The sequence below is a fragment of the Coffea arabica genome, chromosome 6c, assembly GCF_036785885.1.
Source record: "Coffea arabica cultivar ET-39 chromosome 6c, Coffea Arabica ET-39 HiFi, whole genome shotgun sequence".
NCBI classification, from domain to species: Eukaryota; Viridiplantae; Streptophyta; class Magnoliopsida; order Gentianales; family Rubiaceae; genus Coffea; species Coffea arabica.
Genome location: NC_092320.1, coordinates 11,573,310 through 11,592,592, shown reverse-complemented (window position 1 = coordinate 11,592,592; position 19,283 = coordinate 11,573,310). Strand labels below are relative to the sequence as shown.

The 19,283-nt window shown below is 36.0% G+C and overlaps 2 protein-coding genes across 2 annotated transcripts; both read left to right on the top strand.

Moving 5' to 3' along the window:
• Positions 1–90: 90 nt before the first annotated feature.
• LOC140007974 (DNA repair protein RAD51 homolog) lies at positions 91–3,506 on the top strand. The gene is made up of 9 exons (XM_072051620.1): positions 91–312; positions 1,253–1,397; positions 1,545–1,655; positions 1,725–1,816; positions 2,040–2,134; positions 2,230–2,343; positions 2,607–2,736; positions 2,868–2,989; positions 3,066–3,506. Exons 1-9 carry the CDS (start codon positions 220–222, stop codon positions 3,187–3,189), a joined length of 1,026 nt encoding a protein of 341 aa, XP_071907721.1. The 5' UTR covers positions 91–219; the 3' UTR covers positions 3,190–3,506.
• Positions 3,507–4,402: 896 nt separating this feature from the next.
• LOC140008469 (conserved oligomeric Golgi complex subunit 3-like) lies at positions 4,403–18,975 on the top strand. Its single transcript, XM_072052899.1, has 26 exons — positions 4,403–4,558; positions 4,642–4,758; positions 5,906–5,989; positions 6,095–6,202; positions 6,814–6,858; positions 6,939–7,013; positions 7,168–7,263; positions 7,712–7,789; positions 8,836–8,921; positions 9,955–10,021; positions 10,161–10,223; positions 10,313–10,414; positions 10,550–10,654; positions 10,769–10,861; positions 11,431–11,519; positions 12,365–12,584; positions 12,687–12,773; positions 13,863–13,979; positions 14,062–14,094; positions 14,639–14,725; positions 14,804–14,866; positions 15,823–15,939; positions 17,005–17,097; positions 17,673–17,798; positions 18,139–18,239; positions 18,561–18,975. Exons 2-26 carry the CDS (start codon positions 4,651–4,653, stop codon positions 18,691–18,693), a joined length of 2,376 nt encoding a protein of 791 aa, XP_071909000.1. The 5' UTR covers positions 4,403–4,558; positions 4,642–4,650; the 3' UTR covers positions 18,694–18,975.
• The last annotated feature ends 308 nt before the right edge of the window (positions 18,976–19,283 follow it).

Here is a 19,283-nt window from a genome sequence, read left to right as displayed (position 1 = left end):
TAAGCTTTCCTTCTTGCACGCTGGATTTTTGCGCCTCCCAAGGCCCAAATCTTTAGCCCACTAATCCTTAGCTTTTCCTGTAAGCTGTCAATCTGGCACGCCAGATTTTGGCGCCTCCCAAATCTTTTGAAACACATATTACTGTGTTCTTTCCCACACCCCAGTTCTGTCCCACCACTACTCCGTCTCTCTCCGTCTCTGGAACATCAATCAGCAGCAATGGAGCAGCAGAGAAAGCAGAAAATGGTGCAAGAACAACACGATGAACTAGATGACGTTCAGCATGGACCTTTCCCAGTTGAACAGCTTCAGGTCCAATGCCTTCCCCCAGTTAGAAGAACAAAAAGACATAAACTTGTTCTTATTATAGATTTCTTGATAAAAATTTAAGCTTTTGATCGTATTCCTTTAGTTTGTTCAATTGGGTTTTCTTCTAATCCTCCGAAAAGGGTTTTCTTTATTGGCTTTTCTAGGTTTTGTTATATCAATAACCAAGTTCTACGTTTTCTTTTTATTTTTTGGGTCTAAATTACTTGCGTTGTCTCGAGTTTTGAATTGGGCTTTGTATTTTTTTAGTATATTTTTAGATTACAGTAGCTTTCATCAGGGTTTGCAAGTGGGGTTCCCTATTATGCCCCAGTTAGCTAGTTCTGAATGTTTTGTGATGTATCGTTGTGTTCTGGCGAGCTTCTCAGATAATATTCCAAACCCTAGGTTTCCTATTTGTGTCACATGCATCTTGAAATTCTTTTTTGTTGTTGTTTGTTTTTTCCCTTTCAAGATTGTCGACTAAATCCCTTTTTTTTTTTTTTGGGCTTGCACTACCATGAACCTTGAGCTATTCCGTGTAAATAATGGGCCCTTAGAAGCATCTGCGTGGTATATCATCTTCTCGTAGATGACACCGTACCTGGCATATCTATGAATTTTCTTCAACCAGGCTTAAAAAGGCTTCCAATTAGTTATTTAGCTTATTAAGACATTGTCACTGGTTGCAATCTAGCGCAGATGCATCTGTATATTGATGACTATTCTTCAACGAAATAGATGCATTTCTCGGTTATTGTTTCGTTGTTAGTCTAAGATTTCTGTATATTCTGCTTGATGCTTTCTGTTGGAAGAGAGTGGTCTGATGTTGTGAACTTATGCTATTAGTTGACGAATCAATCTACTCGCACGTCATGAATGTAGCTGAAAGGTTTTACTGATCAATCATATTGCTCTTTTGGATTTTTTTGTCCCCCAATTTTAGGCATCTGGAATTGCTGCTCTTGACATAAAAAAGCTTAAAGATGCTGGTCTCTGCACTGTTGAATCTGTTGCATACTCTCCAAGGAAGGAGCTTTTGCAAATAAAAGGAATTAGCGAAGCTAAAGTTGATAAGATAATTGAGGCAGGCATGTTCCCTTCTTTCTTTAATGCTGCAATGTTTATTTTCACGGGCACATTTTTTGCCACTAGCGAATGGATATACCTCTTGAACACAATGGGGGGCTCATTTTGCCTATGATGAGTTGTAATTCTCTTCAATTGCTTGTCAACAGCTTCAAAGTTGGTGCCTTTGGGTTTCACCAGTGCCAGCCAACTCCATGCTCAGAGGCTTGAAATCATTCAGATTGCTACTGGATCAAAAGAACTTGACAAAATATTAGAAGGTAGATTACCATTAATCTTAGTTATGACCATTTGTAGTCATTTAACATCATACCATTTGAATTGCACAGGAGGAATTGAAACTGGATCCATAACGGAGATATATGGGGAGTTTCGTTCTGGAAAGACTCAACTATGTCATACACTCTGTGTCACTTGCCAAGTAAGATGGTCATGTCTTTACTCAACATCTAACACTCAGACACACCTAGTCATGTAATTTCCCTCTTGATTTGAACTTTTTGTTATACTAGCACAAGTAAAAGGTGCAACAATATGATGTTGCAATGATGTTGGACTCGCCATCAATATTTGTAGACTACTATCCAGTATCATTTTCCGTTGATATAATTGGCATCAGATGAACACTTGTCTGGGTATTGCAGCTTCCACTAGATCAAGGAGGTGGTGAGGGGAAAGCAATGTATATTGATGCTGAGGGAACATTCAGGCCACAGAGACTTCTACAGATTGCTGACAGGTTTATGTAGAACTTTGAGATAAATGTCTTGTATATTACTTTCTTTCATTTTTTAGTTTTGACTTCTATTGACCATTGTTGGTTCAATATTGCAGGTTTGGATTGAATGGTGCTGATGTCCTGGAGAATGTGGCCTATGCTCGAGCATATAACACTGATCATCAGTCAAGGCTTTTGCTTGAAGCAGCTTCAATGATGGTAGAAACCAGGTATTCTGGGTTTTTGTTTGTTTACAGTTTTACACAATTTCTTGGCCCTTTCTTTTTCTTTTTCTTTTCATCCAATTCTTGCTTTCTTCCATCTTTCTTAACACAAAATAGAATATAAGGTGGAATTTGGTTTGCTTTTTTCTGTGATAATTCTAACCTGATTGTCCTACTAGTTTTTGATGTTAAAACATCTCTTGCTACATGAACCATCAGATTTTGGTTAAGTTTGGAACAGAATTAATTTTGGTGTTTTTATGATACAGATTTGCTCTTATGATTGTGGATAGTGCTACAGCTCTTTATAGGACAGATTTTTCTGGGAGGGGAGAGTTGTCAGCCAGGCAAATGCATTTAGCAAAGTTCTTGAGGAGCCTTCAGAAATTAGCAGATGAGGTACAGTTCTTCATCCACTTTTGACTTCAGAGGTCATTCTAGGGGCCTGTCTAAACCTTAGCTTCAGTTGGAGTTTTGTGCTCAACTGTTGAAGACTTGATACTCATTCAACAGCCTAGTTCTGTTTGCAGTTTGGTGTGGCTGTTGTGATTACCAACCAAGTTGTTGCCCAAGTGGATGGTTCTGCCATTTTTGCTGGGCCACAAATCAAACCTATTGGTGGTAACATCATGGCCCATGCTACAACAACAAGGTATGCATATGCTTCTAGTGATTTTTAGCTGATGCACCGCTGAAGAATTAAAAATGTTTCGGTATCCTACTGACAGGCTTGCTCTTAGAAAGGGAAGGGCTGAGGAGCGCATTTGTAAAGTAATTAGCTCTCCATGCTTAGCTGAAGCTGAAGCGAGGTTTCAAATTTCTCCTGAAGGCGTAACTGATGTCAAGGACTGATCCTCTTTATTGAACCTTAGATCCTTTTTTTTTTTTTGCCCCCATTTTTGCTTTTCAGTTTAGCTTTGTGCCTTCTATTGTAAAAGGTACAGTTTCTGTCACTTTTTAAGATTTTTTTTTTTGGGGGGGGGGGGGAAGGATCTGTTTTTGTATCATTTCAGTTTGTGAATCAGTTTACAAGAAGGGATACAGGAAGAAACAATTCAGCCCATGAGAAGAGCATATTCACGTTTGTTATGCTTCTGCATCTTGGCGCTGATTTTTACTTGTAACTACAAGAAGGCAAATTGAAAATCTTGCAGATTTGTCCTTGTAAATGCTATTTGCTGTTCTTCATTGCTTGTCGATCAGTAATAGTGTAGTATAGTGCGTATCAAGATAAAGGTGTTTTGCCTGAAAAAAAGAAAGACAGCAGAAACAGAGTACTCTCGTGCAACCCAGAAGATGTACGAGACAACGCGGGGCGCCTCTACTGAAGTGTACCTTCCGACAAAGAGCAACTGCGGCTGTGCTGCTAACCTCGACGCTTCTCCTTGAAGCTTTATCTAGTACAAACGAAAGGACCAGCTTTGATTGAATGACATTAACAAAGGTAGCATGTTATTGTCCACAACTATTGGAATTCACTTTGCTATGCCAGTTAAAATAGTAGGATCAGATGTTCATAAAATAGTAGGATATCGTCTGTCTGACTTAAAAATTATATAATATTTGGGGCTAAATTCAGATAATTTGTAAATATCTAACTGAAATTATATACAACCAAGAAATGAGAGGACTTTAGATCAATTTGAATGTTTATAATCATCTTATGTATCTTTACAACTACCTTATGGATATGAGTTATTATATACAAAAAAAAAAAAAAAACAACTTTTAATTGCATCATAAACACGTTTGTTTGAATATGAAATTATCTGTAAAAATTTTTTTAATTGCATCATAGATGTATTTTCTATTTATCTTTTTAATTTTTTTAATTTTTTATTTCATATATATCACATCATAAAAAAATATTATTCTAAAATATTTTTTCCAATTAACCTCCAATCCAAGCACAATTATTCTAAATTTTGCCGAAAGAAAACAATTTCAAGTACTAAGTATTACGAGTATTTTTATTTTAAAAGAAGCGTACAAATTTACAGATCGAACTAAACTATAATGTCCATATACAGAAGCACATGGTACAACCAACCAATGCACCCATAAATCTGAATCTTCAGAAACTAACTAGCTAAGCTAGCTAGTAGTACGAGGCTAGAAAGCTCCCTCCCTGGTCAGTCGTCCCTTTTGTGCCCCTTTTGAGTAAGCTCAACGACACGGGGGAAGCACGGCGGCAGCGCCCGTGTTGGCCGTTGCTCGACGAGTTAAATTCTTCTTCCTCTTCTGTTCTAAAATGCATTCTTTTGCTTAAATTGAAACTCACGATACAAACAAAATCTGCAATAGAAGAAAAGAATGGCGGCAACGACGACGTCGACTTCGCCGCCATCAAAAGCCGGCGTTGCAGTTCCCAAATCAGGCGCAGTTTCCAAAGGCTATAACTTTGCTTCTACTTGGGAACACGTAAGCCTTTTTGTCCTCTTGCTATTCCTCTTCTTGTTCACTTCCAACAGTTCTTCCATCTGTGCCTCAATTAAGTATTTGGATTCGTATTTTGCTCAAATTGTTCCGTTGAATATGGCTTCTGGATTTTAGATCTATGTGATTGTTTTATTTATGACAATGTAAGGAAAGATAAAAAGTGGAGATCCGTGTGGGTGTACATTGTCAATTTCGGTTGATTTCTGGAAATGAACGTGCCGGTGGTTCTTGATCTAGGTTTTTCTGATCCTCATGTTTTTATCGTGGGCGCGGTAATTGTAACTCTTAGAGCTTCTTGTTAGGTACAATAATGGTGTCATGGGATGATTGTTGAACAACATTAGCATTTTATATGGAAATCGAAACAGTGAGAAGTGATGTATCTATTTGACTTTATTTTTTTGAGTGTTATTTGAAACCCCCTGTGTTCGTTGGGCTGCCAAATTAGATATTTTTACAAGGTTAGATGCTACCTGCTGCTTTTGGAGTTACAGAAAGCAAGAAATTTTGGCATGTGTGTTACGCTTCAGTGTCACATTATTTTCTTTTTCGGAGTATAGAAGGGAATGGAATTCCCGAATTTTATGTTTGAAACTAAGGGCAGAAATTGATATTTCTAATGTACCCCTTCAAGCATTTCCATTCTGATTGTAGAGCGGCTGGCTGTTAACCTATTGGTCGTAGGTTCGATGCCTACCCGGTAATCAATGATAGTATCTATAAATTCAGTATTCATATGAGCACTTGCATGTGTCTAGTTTTAGAAATTTCCAAACTTTCACCTTAACGAGTAATAAGATGTCAAGACGCCTCCTTTTCCCTTTTCATTAAATCTTTATCTGTCGGTACATTTACTTGTATTTTGGAGACCTTATTTATGCCACACAATTTAAGTTTTTGGTACTATTTATATGCTGCTTTTTTTCCGGATATGTGTTATCATGTTAATTTTGGATACTCTACCTCATCTTTTTTGGGTCTATATCCTCTTTCTTTTAAAATTCTTTCCATATCAACACTGTTTGCACTTCAAAATTTGGGGAATCCAATGTAAACTTTGTAAATGCTGTAATTAATTCTTTATTCCCTTTGTGGATCTTTCTTTTCTTTTCTTTTTTTCGTTTTGTAGAATGCTCCATTGACAGAGCATCAACAGGCAGCAATTCAAGCACTTTCTCATGCAGTTGCTGAGCGACCATTTCCACCCAATTTAGTGAGTTACTGATGCCTTAGTTTTTCTTTTTCCCTTTCTTTTTCCTTCTTTAGGAATGTTTTTCTTTTCTTCCCCTGGAATTAAAGGCATTCTTTGCTATGCAAGTCCCAAGAGCATGTCACAGGAGAGGATAATGGTCTGTCTATTTCAATGGAGCATAATACATTTGAAGATTCAGGCACCATTGAGACTGTTCTGGTCAATACCAACCAGGTGAGGAGTCATTAAGTGCTGGATATGTACACAATCATACCATTTACTGTATCTTGCTGAGAAGATAGGGTATGTAACAAAAAGGAAGATCAGCCTTTTACAAACAGCAACATCTCGTGTACATATACCCAGTGTTACTCTCATACCTCAATTTCCTCAAATCATAATTGAGGCAGCATAGTGGTGTCAAGAAATGAGGATGGTGAGCATGGGATATATCAAGACTGACAGTGGCATGGCCAATGGCTGATTTAGACATTCGGAATATTTTTATATACTCCAAACATTGATTTTCCATTTCCTGAGACATGGAGGACTTAATTGAGTTCACTTTTAAAACAGTTTACTTGGTTGGTACATGAATAAGTTATCCTTCAGTTTTCACTTTATGTCTTGTTTCCATTTCTGCTCCTCCCTAAGAACATGCTAAGGAGGCTGCAATAGAGTATTTATTTTTCTTGCAAAAATTTGGAACAACTGGAATTTATTGATTTGCTTACTGCCAATAGGCACTTTTTAGTTTTATGTGTCTATTGTTAGCTCCTCAAATTCTTTCCTTTGTTTAGTTTGTAATTCAATTCATTGTGTCCTCTGCTCATTATGTGAAACAGTTTTACAAGTGGTTTACGGGTCTTGAAGCAGCTATGAAATCAGAGGTTAGTATTGGCTTCCATTGACATGGCTTTCTGACAATTTTGATGATCACACAACTGTACCTGATTTTCCCATCATTTAGACAGAAGAAAAATACCAGCATTACGTGAACACCTTAACAGAGCGGATACAGACATGTGATGGCATTCTTCATCAGGTGAATAAATATGCTTTGGCGTCTAATGTTATTACATTTTCTGTTCTCTGCCCTTCCTGTAAGAAACAACTGAAGTTTGTCTCTCTGGCTGAATATACTCTTGGTGCTTGCTGTTTAGATTGAGTTAATGTTTAAATATTTGCTTTGACTCCAGGTGGATGAGACCCTTGAATTATTCAACGATTTGCAGTTCCAGCATCATGCAGTCGCAACAAAGACTAAAACTCTTCATGATGCATGTGATAGACTGGTAGACTCATCGTTTCTTTTAGCATCTGATTTGCACCAATCTTAACAAAGTACTTAGCTGTCTGATGGTTTTAAACTTTTTAAACCTGTGGTGAGGATGTTACTTGACATTTTTATTTGCCATGAGCTGGATTACCTGTCTTTGACATTATGTTTTTTGTTTGCATCATGTTCAAGAGGTTAAATTATCTGAAATAGCTATCGATTTTTATGTTATAATTTATATCAACTATATTGTAACCTAATATTAGGAAAGGAAGCGATATCTATACCCCATTCTACTGAAGATGTTCTTCTTTTGTTACTGTTTGTTCGCTTTAAAAGGAAGTTTAATTGAACGAAACTGTCTTACAATTCAAGACCGAGATGATACATTAAATTCGTAAAAGTTGATTGAAGAATAATGTACATTGAATCTTGAGTTATTCAGTTTGTTCCATGTTTTACAGCTTATGGAGAAGCAGAGATTGATTGAGTTTGCAGAGTCACTGCATAGTAAGCTCAATTACTTCGATGAATTGGAGAATGTAAGGTTTGAACACTATTTACTTGTTTATAGATCAATTATCTTGCTATTTATTAGATTGTAATGCATATTATTAGATTGTATGGCTGATACAGAAGATAACCTTGTGATATAAATTTGTCAGTGGTAGGCTTACCTGCTTACAGGAGTAAGGCAATGACTTGTCTTACATATATTCATCATTTGTCCAGAAAAGATATGTTTAGTGAGTATTTGTATCAGGGTAACTCATAAATTGAAGTTGACAATTTTAAAAAGTGACATAATGCCACTAGGTATTAGAGATATCACCCCAAACAGTTGAACGTGTAGTAATACATGTTTTATGAGATACATTTTTTCTTGAAAGATTTAATATCAATGCTGTTTTCTTCTCTTAATAGTATTGCTTCTTGATCACTGATACAGAAAGATAACCTTGTGATATAACTTTGTCAACGATAGGTTTCCTGCTTAGAGGAGTAAGGCAATGACTTGTCTTTCATATATTCATCATTTGTCCAGAAAAGATATGTTTAGTGAGTATTTATATCAGGGTAACTCATAAATTGAAGTTGACAGTTTTAAAAAGTGACATAATGCACTATGTATTAGAGATATGACCCCAAACAATTGAATGTTTAATGTAGCAATACATGTTCTCTGAGATACATTTTTCTTGAAAGATTTAATATCAATGCTGTTTTCTTCTCTTAGTAGCATTGCTTCTTGATCATTCAACATTAACATTGAAATTGCAGGTGTTTTTTACTGTGCTTTTCTTTTGCCTGAGTTTCTTTGGCTGAAGTTGTATCCTTGTTCCTGCCTGAGTCATATTGGTTGTTCTGTGTTGGTATTAGGATGTGTATAAGGCTATTCTTTTTTGTTGTAGCTGGTACTTCAAAAGATGGCATTCTCTCTCAGCCTGTTTTCTACTTTATTTCCTTCAGAACAGATTCTAGTGGAGCTGCCATGATGCAGTTTTTGTGGGGTTGCCTATTTTGTTTGTTTCTATTGACTGTCGCAAGTGCAATATGTGATTATAACTTGTTTCGCTCTTGTTTGCAGGTTGCTACCAGTTTTTATTCTCCAAGCATGAATGTAGCAAATGAGAACTTTCTTCCATTGCTAAAGAGACTCGATGAATGCATATCGTATGTAAACTATTAAATTGCAGTATTTGAGGATTAATTTGTCAATTTGCACCACTGAGTGATGTTGTAACAAATGTCTGGAATACATTAATAAGATTTTAATTGAGCTTCAAAGTTAAGAGTTTTATCATATTTAAGATAGAGAATTAGCCCAAACAGAGTTTACAAGGACTAATTCTACTTTGCACCCTTAGAATTTCTCAATTCTCACTTTGCACGTGAACTTTTACTTTGAATACTTTGAATCTCCTCAAATTTTTATTTTGGATTCCCCAAAGTTACCAGTGCATGCTAAAGTAATATAATTTTGCACAAGCTTATTGAAAGTATCTGAAGAACATGCACATATACAGCATGCCTCTCTTCTCAATGATGAAAATACGTATGCAATAATCACAAAACAACGAGTGAGCAAAAATTTGTCGAAAATAGAAGTTGACGTGCAAAGTGAGGATCAGTGTAAACTAGAGGATGCAAAGTGGAAACAGTCCTCCTTGCAAGAATTACCATTTCAGAAGGAAATGGCACACAAGGAGAATAAGTTAGAGAATAAACAAACTGACTGATGTGGAAAATAAGGGTCTCCTTATTTATCAGACTAGCTTTGATAGCCTACTTCATGGACAAGTGCCATATCAATCTGTTTGTTTAATGTGTTTATTTATCATCACTCATAATAATCTCTTAAAAGTTACAATTCCTTTTGAAAGAGTCTGCATGTCTTTCTTTCTTTATGTTGTGCAAAATATTTAGGTTTAACAAGTAAAATTGGTCAATGCATCCTGAGTACATTGATTGCTAAATGAAGTGATTTCTGAATATCTAGAACGTTGAACATTTGTTTTTCGTTAAAATGAGCCTGCCAAATTTCAATCATGATACTTGATTGTTCTTGTAGCTTATTTTAGGTTGTGAGCAGGTTCGAAGTACTAACGTACAAGCATGAATATCCTCTTTTTAGAAATTGAAGCTGTTATTTAACTTGTCCACATTGAAATAGGGAAAACTTTTCATTTGTCTTTTTTGTTGCTAGGTATGTTGAAAGTAATCCACAGTATGCAGAGTGCAATGTTTACTTGGTCAAATTTCGGCAACTACAGGTTTGTGCCAATAGGGTATTTCTTTGATCACATTTAGGAGCACCTCACTGGCATCATTTCTGTTTTTTATTGTATTCTTTTTTATATTTTCTGAAACTAAAGAACCTTTTTTTTTTTTTTTTTTTGGCATATTTGACAGTCTCGAGCGCTGTCAATGATTCGTTCTCACATTCTCTCTCTTCTTAAAAATGCTTCTTCTCAGGTGAGATTGCTTTATGTTGTGCATTTCTAGTTTCATTTATTACCTCTAGTATACCTTGCTTATCCACATATCTTCTATGTCTTGATTAGGTACAAGCAGCTATTCGAAACAGTGCTGGTGGAAAAGCAGCTGTATCTGAAGCTGTTGAGGCTTCTGTCATCTATGTACGCTTCAAGGCTGCCGCAAATGAGGTGATTTTTTTGCCTTTTCTTTCTTCTTTTTGTCATGTCATTCTTATGGTTTTCTGTCAACTTTTCTGCAAGCGGGATCAGCATATCATTTTAACATGATGCTTTTTACTTTGTGGTCTTTAATCTTGATTGCAGCTTAAGCCAGTACTGGAGGAAATCGAAACCAGAAGACCTAGGAAAGAATACATTCAAATACTTGCAGAATGCCACAAGCTATATTGTGAACAACGTCTTTCTTTGGTGAGCAGAAATCTTAAGTAATTGATTTACTTAGCTTTTTTCCAGTCATCTATTAGGTTTGTTGTGATTCTGTTGTCAATTTTCTATTAAACAAGTAATTTTGAGATTATTTAGGTGAAAGGCATAGTGCAGCAACGGGTCTCGGAATTTTCCAAGAAAGAGGAATTGCCATCATTGACTAGATCAGGATGTGCATACCTAATGCAGGTAGTGTATCCTTTGCTATGATTGACTTTTTCCCCCTTTTCTTTGTCATAAGGGTGCATATTGCTGAGTTGCTGGTTTTGAATGGAACTTGCCCATGGAGCAGTACAATTACTTTATTGGGAATAGAGTGATAATAGATTTAGGATATTTGTAAATTTTATTTTAGGCATATATATTCGGGTAAATACGTTGATGAGTTGCTGCGTACAGTCAGATTGCTCAAGGACAATGAACCTAGTTTTGTGTTTGTGCTGCAACTGGTGTTGCAATAACTGCAAAAGAAAATAATTTGTTAGCTACCATTAGCTTGCTACAACTGAAGATTTTCTGAGTCACTTTTATGATATCAATGAAGGGATTGAAGATTAGAATTTGGATGATTATTAATGTCTGATGATCTTTGGAATTTGTAACATGGAGAGCGTCTACACCTTTTCTCACCTCCTTCCCATTAGCTTCTACATGTTATCCATGCTCTTTTGTCTAATTCTTTCAGGTGCCTTGAACTATCAATAGAATACTTTGAAAAGGAAGATATAATTTTTTTCACTTAACCATTTCAATTGCAGGTGTGTCAGCTTGAGCATCAACTTTTTAGTCACTTTTTCCCGTTATCTTCAGAGGACACTTCGAGCTTGGCTCCGTTGACTGATCCACTGTGAGTTATCTTCCGTGTCCTGCTGGACCTATCAATCTTTGTTTTAAATTTTCCCACGTTGCTTCTCTTTCTCCTCTTGTAAGTCCTTGACTTGAATTTTTTGATAATAATAATATCCCGCTTATGATTTCTTCTTTAACCTCAAGCTGCTGGTGTATGTTGTTGAAACCTTCGAAGACTGGGATTAAAGGTTTTAAGTTTTTGTTGTGAGAAGCACGAAGCTTATATGGAATTCTACTAGAAAGAGAACATTTTCAAGTACAGAAGTTTTCTGTAGTTCATTTTTATTAGTGGAGACAGTTTTATAGTTGAATTACAGTATGCTGCGGTTGCTTCTTTGATGCCATTGTCATGTTCTCTATCTGTACTATAATCTTAACAGCCTCGTTCATTTCCGTGACTTGCTGTTGCATGATTGGGGTCAGCCAAATACAGATTCTGTTGTATTCTGCTTGGTGTATTACGTTCTTATGGAAAAAATTCTTATTTTTGCAGTTGTTTTAAAATAGTGATAAAGTTTCAATAGGAAAACAGTATTCCTGGAACTATCTCACAAGTTGCTATGAAAGGTGCACTGTGATTGGATATGGAAATGAAGATCCTTACTAAATATTATTAATCAGCGCAACATAAAATGTTTTGGTGGATAGAGTGTTGTAATTTAACTTTCAAGGTGTTGTCCTTGTATACACAATGAGGAGCTTTCCGCAACTAATTAGCATTTTGTAATTATAAGCTAATTTAGGAGTCAATGTCAATTTACAGTCATGAACATGGCACTTGTGCTGATATGTCGGTGGCTAAAGTTCACACCTTCCGTTCCCTAATTGATACTTCTTTTGCAGATGTACATTCTTGTATGATACATTACGGCCAAAACTTATTCATGAAACAAATCTTGATGTTCTCTGTGAACTGGTTGATATTCTCAAAGTCGAGGTTCTGGGAGAACATTTAAGCAGGCGAGGTGAATCATTAGCAGGATTGCGTCCAACTTTGGATAGAATCTTAGCAGATGTTCATGAACGATTGACATTCCGTGCTCGAACACATATTCGGGATGAGGTAGCTACTTGTGCCTCTGATTGTTCCTTCAACTTATTATTCCTCCTTGTACTGTAAAAAATATCACTTCAAGTTCGACATTTTCGTGTTTCGTGTTTTCAGATTGCAAATTATCTTCCATTAGATGAAGATTTGGACTATCCCTCAAAGCTGGAGCAGTTGGCACAAGTGGATACAGAAACTGTGTCCGTAAGTGTCTTCTTTTGGTTAAAGTTTTCTATATTGGAATGGCTTTGGTTTTTGTTTTCTCTTTTCATTTTTGTATGACTTTCTTTCCTCCTGGAACAAGTAAGATCGACTTTGATAAGTCACTGGAGCTTCAAATGAAACTCTATAGCACTTTTTCAGTTTGTCCTTGTATCCTCGCTTGATGACTTCCTGTTTTTCTTGTTCATTGCATTATGTATTGCTTTGCAAAGATTTTTTCTTTTCTGGCTGCTTTTTGTGTTCTGCATTATTTCAGAACTTGCCTATTCTCCCCTCTAGACCAGAGAAATGGGTGGATGACCCTACTTGCCTCCTATTAAGTTATCGATAGCTTCTTCCCATTAAATTCTTTATGGTTGTGAAATCCTTGTCTTTTAGTTTATGCTTCTTTTGGAATGTCTATGAACGATGATTTCCTTCTCTGATAAAACATGATCAATTATGAATTTCAACTTTGATATCATGAATCTTGTGTGCTTTTTTGATTTTTAAGCATAATGAGTTAGCTGGATTGCATCTTGGACAGTGGACCATTTAAATAACCCTTCTTACCCCGTAATGGCCACAAAAGAATAAAAGATAATCATCTTATTTACTTTCTATCTTGTTTGTCCCAGATATGTTTTCTAATTGGTTTTTTTGGATTGAAATGATAGTGGTACCTAGTACTTATGACATGACTTGTCTGTAAAATTTATTTTTTCTGTCTTTTGGTTGGCCGAGTTCTCAATAATTTATCCATTTCCTAAATTGTAATGATGTAAATTATCTTATACTTCTGGATTTCTGGTCATTCTGATCCTAATGACTCCTAAGTGGATATGGACCATCTTAGTTGGATATGCTAAGCATTTCTTATTGAGATTTTGGAACGTTTATAATTGATTGCATTTAGATTTCTTGAGGCCTAATGACAAAAGCAAAAGGTCTTTTTTTGGTAATGAAAGCAAAAGATTATTTCCTTAAGTTTTAGCTTGCTAACAAAATTTCTTCATGATTGTATTCTTTTTATAATAATAGATAAGTTCAACAATTTTGAATTCCTTTTCTCCTCATGACACCCACCTGCAGAGTGATCAAAATTCCGATGCTTCTAGAATTTGGTACCCTCCGTTGGAGAAAACTATATCATGTCTGTCAAAGCTTTATCATTCTTTAGAACCAGCAGTTTTCACTGGCTTAGCTCAGGTAAACAAGTACTTTGCTTGCTTGACCTCTTTTTTAATCCTTGATGATATACTCATTTTCCTCTCCTTTTTAACTCTTGCAGGAAGCAGTGGAATTTTGCTCTGTATCTATCCAAGTTAGTCAGTAATACTTGAACATTTTTGGTGGATTCTTCGTTTTAAAGTTCTTGAGCATATGACTAATGTTAGACTAGTCAGAAAGCGAGATTATTTGGAAGATATTCTTTGACCGTGCCTCCATACATTTCCAACCACCTTTTTTATTTCACATACATAGGCATCAAAAAGAATGCTGCATTCAATAATACAACAGTTTCCAGATAATCTTAAATCCAAATGCACCCAATGGTATTTACGTTAGTTAATTTATATTTCTCATAATATGTCCAATTTAGCGATCCTAATAAGACGAGTTATGTAGCATTGCCTTTGTTCTCTGGTTTATCACCTTCTCTCTCCTTTCACTTCTTTCACTTGTTTTATTCCTATATGGTATTGAGTCATTCCAAGTCCATCAAATCCATCATCATATATTAAAAGACAAGCACATTATTTGACCTGAATATACTTAGTACTTCTAACACATGACGCTAAAATCCAAGTGATACATTGACATACTGGAGATTCATATTCTGACCACAAGCTTGTTTCCTGATGCAGAAAGCTAGTAAACTGATTGCTAAAAGGTCATCCTCGATGGATGGACAGCTTTTCCTGATAAAGCATCTTCTTATCTTAAGGGAGCAGGTCGTTCTTTTTACTTTAGTTTCTGGCATTTATTTTCTCCGCAGAGATAATTTTCCTAATACTGATGCTTCGTTGCAGATTGCACCCTTTGATATAGAATTTTCAGTAACGCACAAGGAACTTGATTTCTCACATTTGCTGGTTAGTAACTATTACATTGAATTGCTATTGTTTCTTCATATTGTGTCCATTTTGACTAGTAATATAGTTGCCTCTATAGCTAGATCACATTGTTGTCACATGGTTTTGGCTAGCTCTTCTTCTTCTATTCTAGTGAAGATCATTATTGTTTCATTTCATGCAACTGGCTTTTTGGATGTGCCTTCTCCAGCAGCTGAGGAATGGCATGTTCAGTTTCAGTTGTCTTAGTGAGAAAATAGGGACTTGATGGGTTGTGGCATAAGGTGCTGTTTCTGTGGGTAACAAGTGATGGGGAAAATTGGTTCAACTGAAATTTTTGTTTACATCAGGAAACTGTGTAGTTTGCTTGCCTGTTATAGAACTGATAAGCAATATGGGCATTGTGTTTATTGATAATTTTTTTATTTTGATATTCTACTGGAGCCAAACAATACTTCATGACTGAAGATGATAGTTTCCTGAGGTTGTAAATTATTTGGTGTTGTTTACAAATGAACCAGATTGAGATGATGTCTGCAGTTTGTGGTATTAATGTAGAGAAGACAATCACTTAAAGGTTCATTGTTTGAGAGGTACTAAATAAGTTGGCATTTCCAAACAAATTAGTTAAAACAACTGGCATTTAAGTGTGATTTTGGTCTATTGGTAGATCATATGCAAAGTTGCACTTCAAGTCAGGTAGCTCTGAAAAAAGCCAAATTGACAACTACTCAGCTCTGAATATGATGAAATCTTGGAAATGACATGGTTTTTCGGCCTGATCTTAAAACTTGCAACTATGCTCTTGACAAAGATTTTTGGTAGAAGAAGTTGTGATGATTTCACAATTTGATCGCCAATGTTGACTGGGATAATGTGATAGACTCCTAGAGTCCTTTTATAAAGGGAAAATTGTTATTTTTTCTTTTCTTTTCTTTCAGTGAAAAATTTGATCAGCATTTATGCATCATTTCCAGGAGCATTTGAGACGGATTCTCAGGGGTCAGGCTTCTCTGTTTGATTGGTCAAGATCGACTTCCTTGGCTAGGACACTATCTCCACGGATATTGGAAAGTCAAATTGATGCCAAGAAGGTACTTGCATTGCTTACATTTTTATGTTTTCTCACCTCAAATGACTTTTGTGTATTACTATTGCTCATGCTTCAACTTGTTTTGCAATAAATGTTCCATAATGCAGCATTAGTGCAACTTGCTAGATGGTTAATTGTAGAACCTAGAAGTTGTGATTCTTTTTGACACATTTAACCTTCAGCCTATCAGAGTTGTAACTTCACTGTTAAGAATGTAGGCACGTTTGGTAAGAAATTCAACAGTGCTTCCTGAAAATCCACTTGCATTTTAATATGATTCCATGGTCCACCAGAGTGACAAGTTCTTTTTTAGGAGTTAAAAACCTGTATACTTGTTTTATTATTAAATAATTGGGAAAACATGGTATTCTTTCTCTGTATCGCAAGCCTTTGTCATTGTCAGTCAACTAAGTAAGGCCTAAGGCCCCCTTCGAAATCCGTAAACCTGAGGAGCATGCCGCTACAAAAGGATGCTCCTTTATCTAGCCTGTATGGAGGCAAATTAATTGGTAGCTTTGTGTTCCTATATCTTAGATGGTTCTGCCTTACAAAAATTCTGATTCATCAGATATGTAGTGCTCTATACCACTCATTGTTTGTTTTGAAGCCCCATACTACCAGTAGGTCTGGTGATGCACTCTTATCTTATTGAATTAAACACCAAGTGCACGGGGATATAATAAGTCATAGTAGTGGACAACACTGCATGTTTACCATTCCCAACTATATTTTATCTCCAAGGATTTAGCCTGCAGTATTGCATTATTTGCAAAATTGTAGGTTTCAAGTATTAAAAATCCTTGATTCAGAAGTCTTTTTTTTTTTGGTCACCCGCATCACAGTGATACATGACACTGAACCAACAAGTCTGATTGACCCAGATGATAGAGCTAATGAAGCCAACATTTTTTTTTTCCTTGTTTCTCTTTTGAAGTTAAAACTTTGTAAGTTGGAAAGGTTTTCTTCTGTTTATTTTTTACCGTTAAGCAGAAATAAATTTGCCAAACACGTGCATTACAGTCCTCAGGGCAGCGTAGTTAATCATGGATATGTCATCTGAGTGTAGGAATTGGAGAAAAGCCTCAAAGTCACATGCGAGGAGTTCATTATGTCAGTGACCAAGCTTGTTGTGGATCCCATGCTTTCTTTTGTTACAAAGGTTTGTTCATCTTTGAGTACTTGCATTCCATTCTAGAGAATAAATCACAGAATTTTATCAGAAATTGAATTCTTCTTGTGCTTTTGGAGAGAGATTACTGTCAAATTGTCTCATTGTGCTGAAAGGTGTTCTGTACTACAAACTGGCGTTTTGTACATGACTTAAATCCACAGAAAGGGGGATCTACTCTAACATTAGACCAACGATCTAGTGAAATCATTAGAAGTTTGTAACAAGTATGGTCTACATCGTACAATAGATAAGGGAGTTGTGTGCTGAAGAAATGGAAAAGTCATTGAGGGAAACCTTGATGGGCAGTAAATTATAATACTGAACTGAAACTGAAGCTCAAATTTGCAAATTCATCTATTAAATTTTCATGTTTGGAAATTTTCCAAAGGGTACTGGCTACTTAAATTTGTCTGTGAAGGTAATATTTGTTGAAGTTGCGTTGGCTTCCAGGGCTGAAATTCGGAGTCGTATTATGTAAATTTGCTGACTTATTATGTAAATTTTCAATTTTTGCATTTGTCAAAGAAGATTCACTAATTTAAGTCTCAAATTTGTCTGTGAAGGTGACAGCTGTTAAAGTTGCATTGTCATCTGGGGCACAAATCCAAAAGATAGAGTCGTCTATTGCAAAACCGCTCAAGGATCATGCTTTTGCCACTCCTGAAAAGGTTGCGGAGCTTATTGAGAAGGTAAATTGCAGTGAACAGATCACTTTGGTTTAGCGGAACATGGTTAGATGATAGCTGCTAGTGTTTGGAAGTGATTCTTGTCTGAGAATATCTGGTGATTAGATGGTCACGTTGATTGGTCTTAACCTATAAACAGGTTAAGCTTCTTAGCATACTGTTGTAGAATGAAGCCTCATTCCTAGTTTTTTTCTTTCATTTTTTCTTCGACTGCAGGCATGCCGTTGTTATCTGTGTATGCTTTTCTCTCATTGTGGTGTCTCTGTTGTGCATGCATACCTAGAGATACTTCTGCCATTGCATGTTAGCATTCATCCTGATCATGTGATGCAATTTGAGGCAGGTTAATGCTGCAGTTGAGAAAGAGTTGCCAAAAATAATGTCAAAGATGAAACTGTACCTGCAGAATCCATCAACACGTGCAATACTTTTCAGACCAATAAAGTAAGATATTTCTTTGCACCCATGTCTAATATCTTGCTGATTTGTTCGTAAACAACAAAAACTTGGGTTATCGAGTAGAATGCAATTATCTTCTTGGATCTGTTTACCTTTTGGCCCATTCAGTATTTAAGGATTCTTTATCCTTGTTTTTTTTTTCTTTCCATTTTTGGTTGGGAGAAAGGAGTATTGGGCGTTTAGGGTGGCAGTAGGAGTTATGGAATTGGATCGTTATCCCTTTGCACTTGATGATATCTGTTTGCTTTTCCTACTTTTTCTTGTATGTCCTAATTTTAATAATTATAATTATTATTATTCATGCAGGACAAATATTGTCGAAGCACATGTTCAAGTTCAATCGCTCCTGAAATCAGAATACTCAAGTGAAGATATAGAGAACATTATTAATATGGTTTCCATACCGGAACTGCAAAGACAACTTGACAACCTCCTGTAGCACGCTCCTGAATCCTGTGGATGTCTCCAGTTTTTGTTCGGCAATTATATATTTATCATAAATGGAACTTAATTTCAATTCATACCAGGCTAGTGATTATCCTTTTTTTCATACCTTTATTCCTTAAGATGATCTTTTACTTGTATAATATGACTTTCAGGGTTCTGGTCTGTAGTTTTGTAGTGGAGGTCTTCTCCAATGGCTTAAAACCTTCCGTAAATATTACTGCAATAGGAAAAGGGGTCGCAAAGAAGTATTTGAAATATAGAGAGGTGTTTTTGACTTGCTGTTTTTATATACTTCTGACTTTACCTGTGAACTAAGCATAGTGCACTTTTTTTTTCTTTTTGTTTCAATGGAGGCACATTAGTTTGTTTGTTATACATTACAAAGAAGCAGAAGGGGGGAGAAAAGAAGAGGCCAATTTCTTGTTTATTCACTAACGTTTAAACTTTGAAGTATGGAATGAACAAAGAGCTGTGTGGAAATCAGCTTTTGTTTAGAAATTTTAAAACGACAAAAAGGAACAGATTCACTTTCTGCATTGATGTACTTATGATTCTGGCAATGAATTGGACTTGGTACAAATA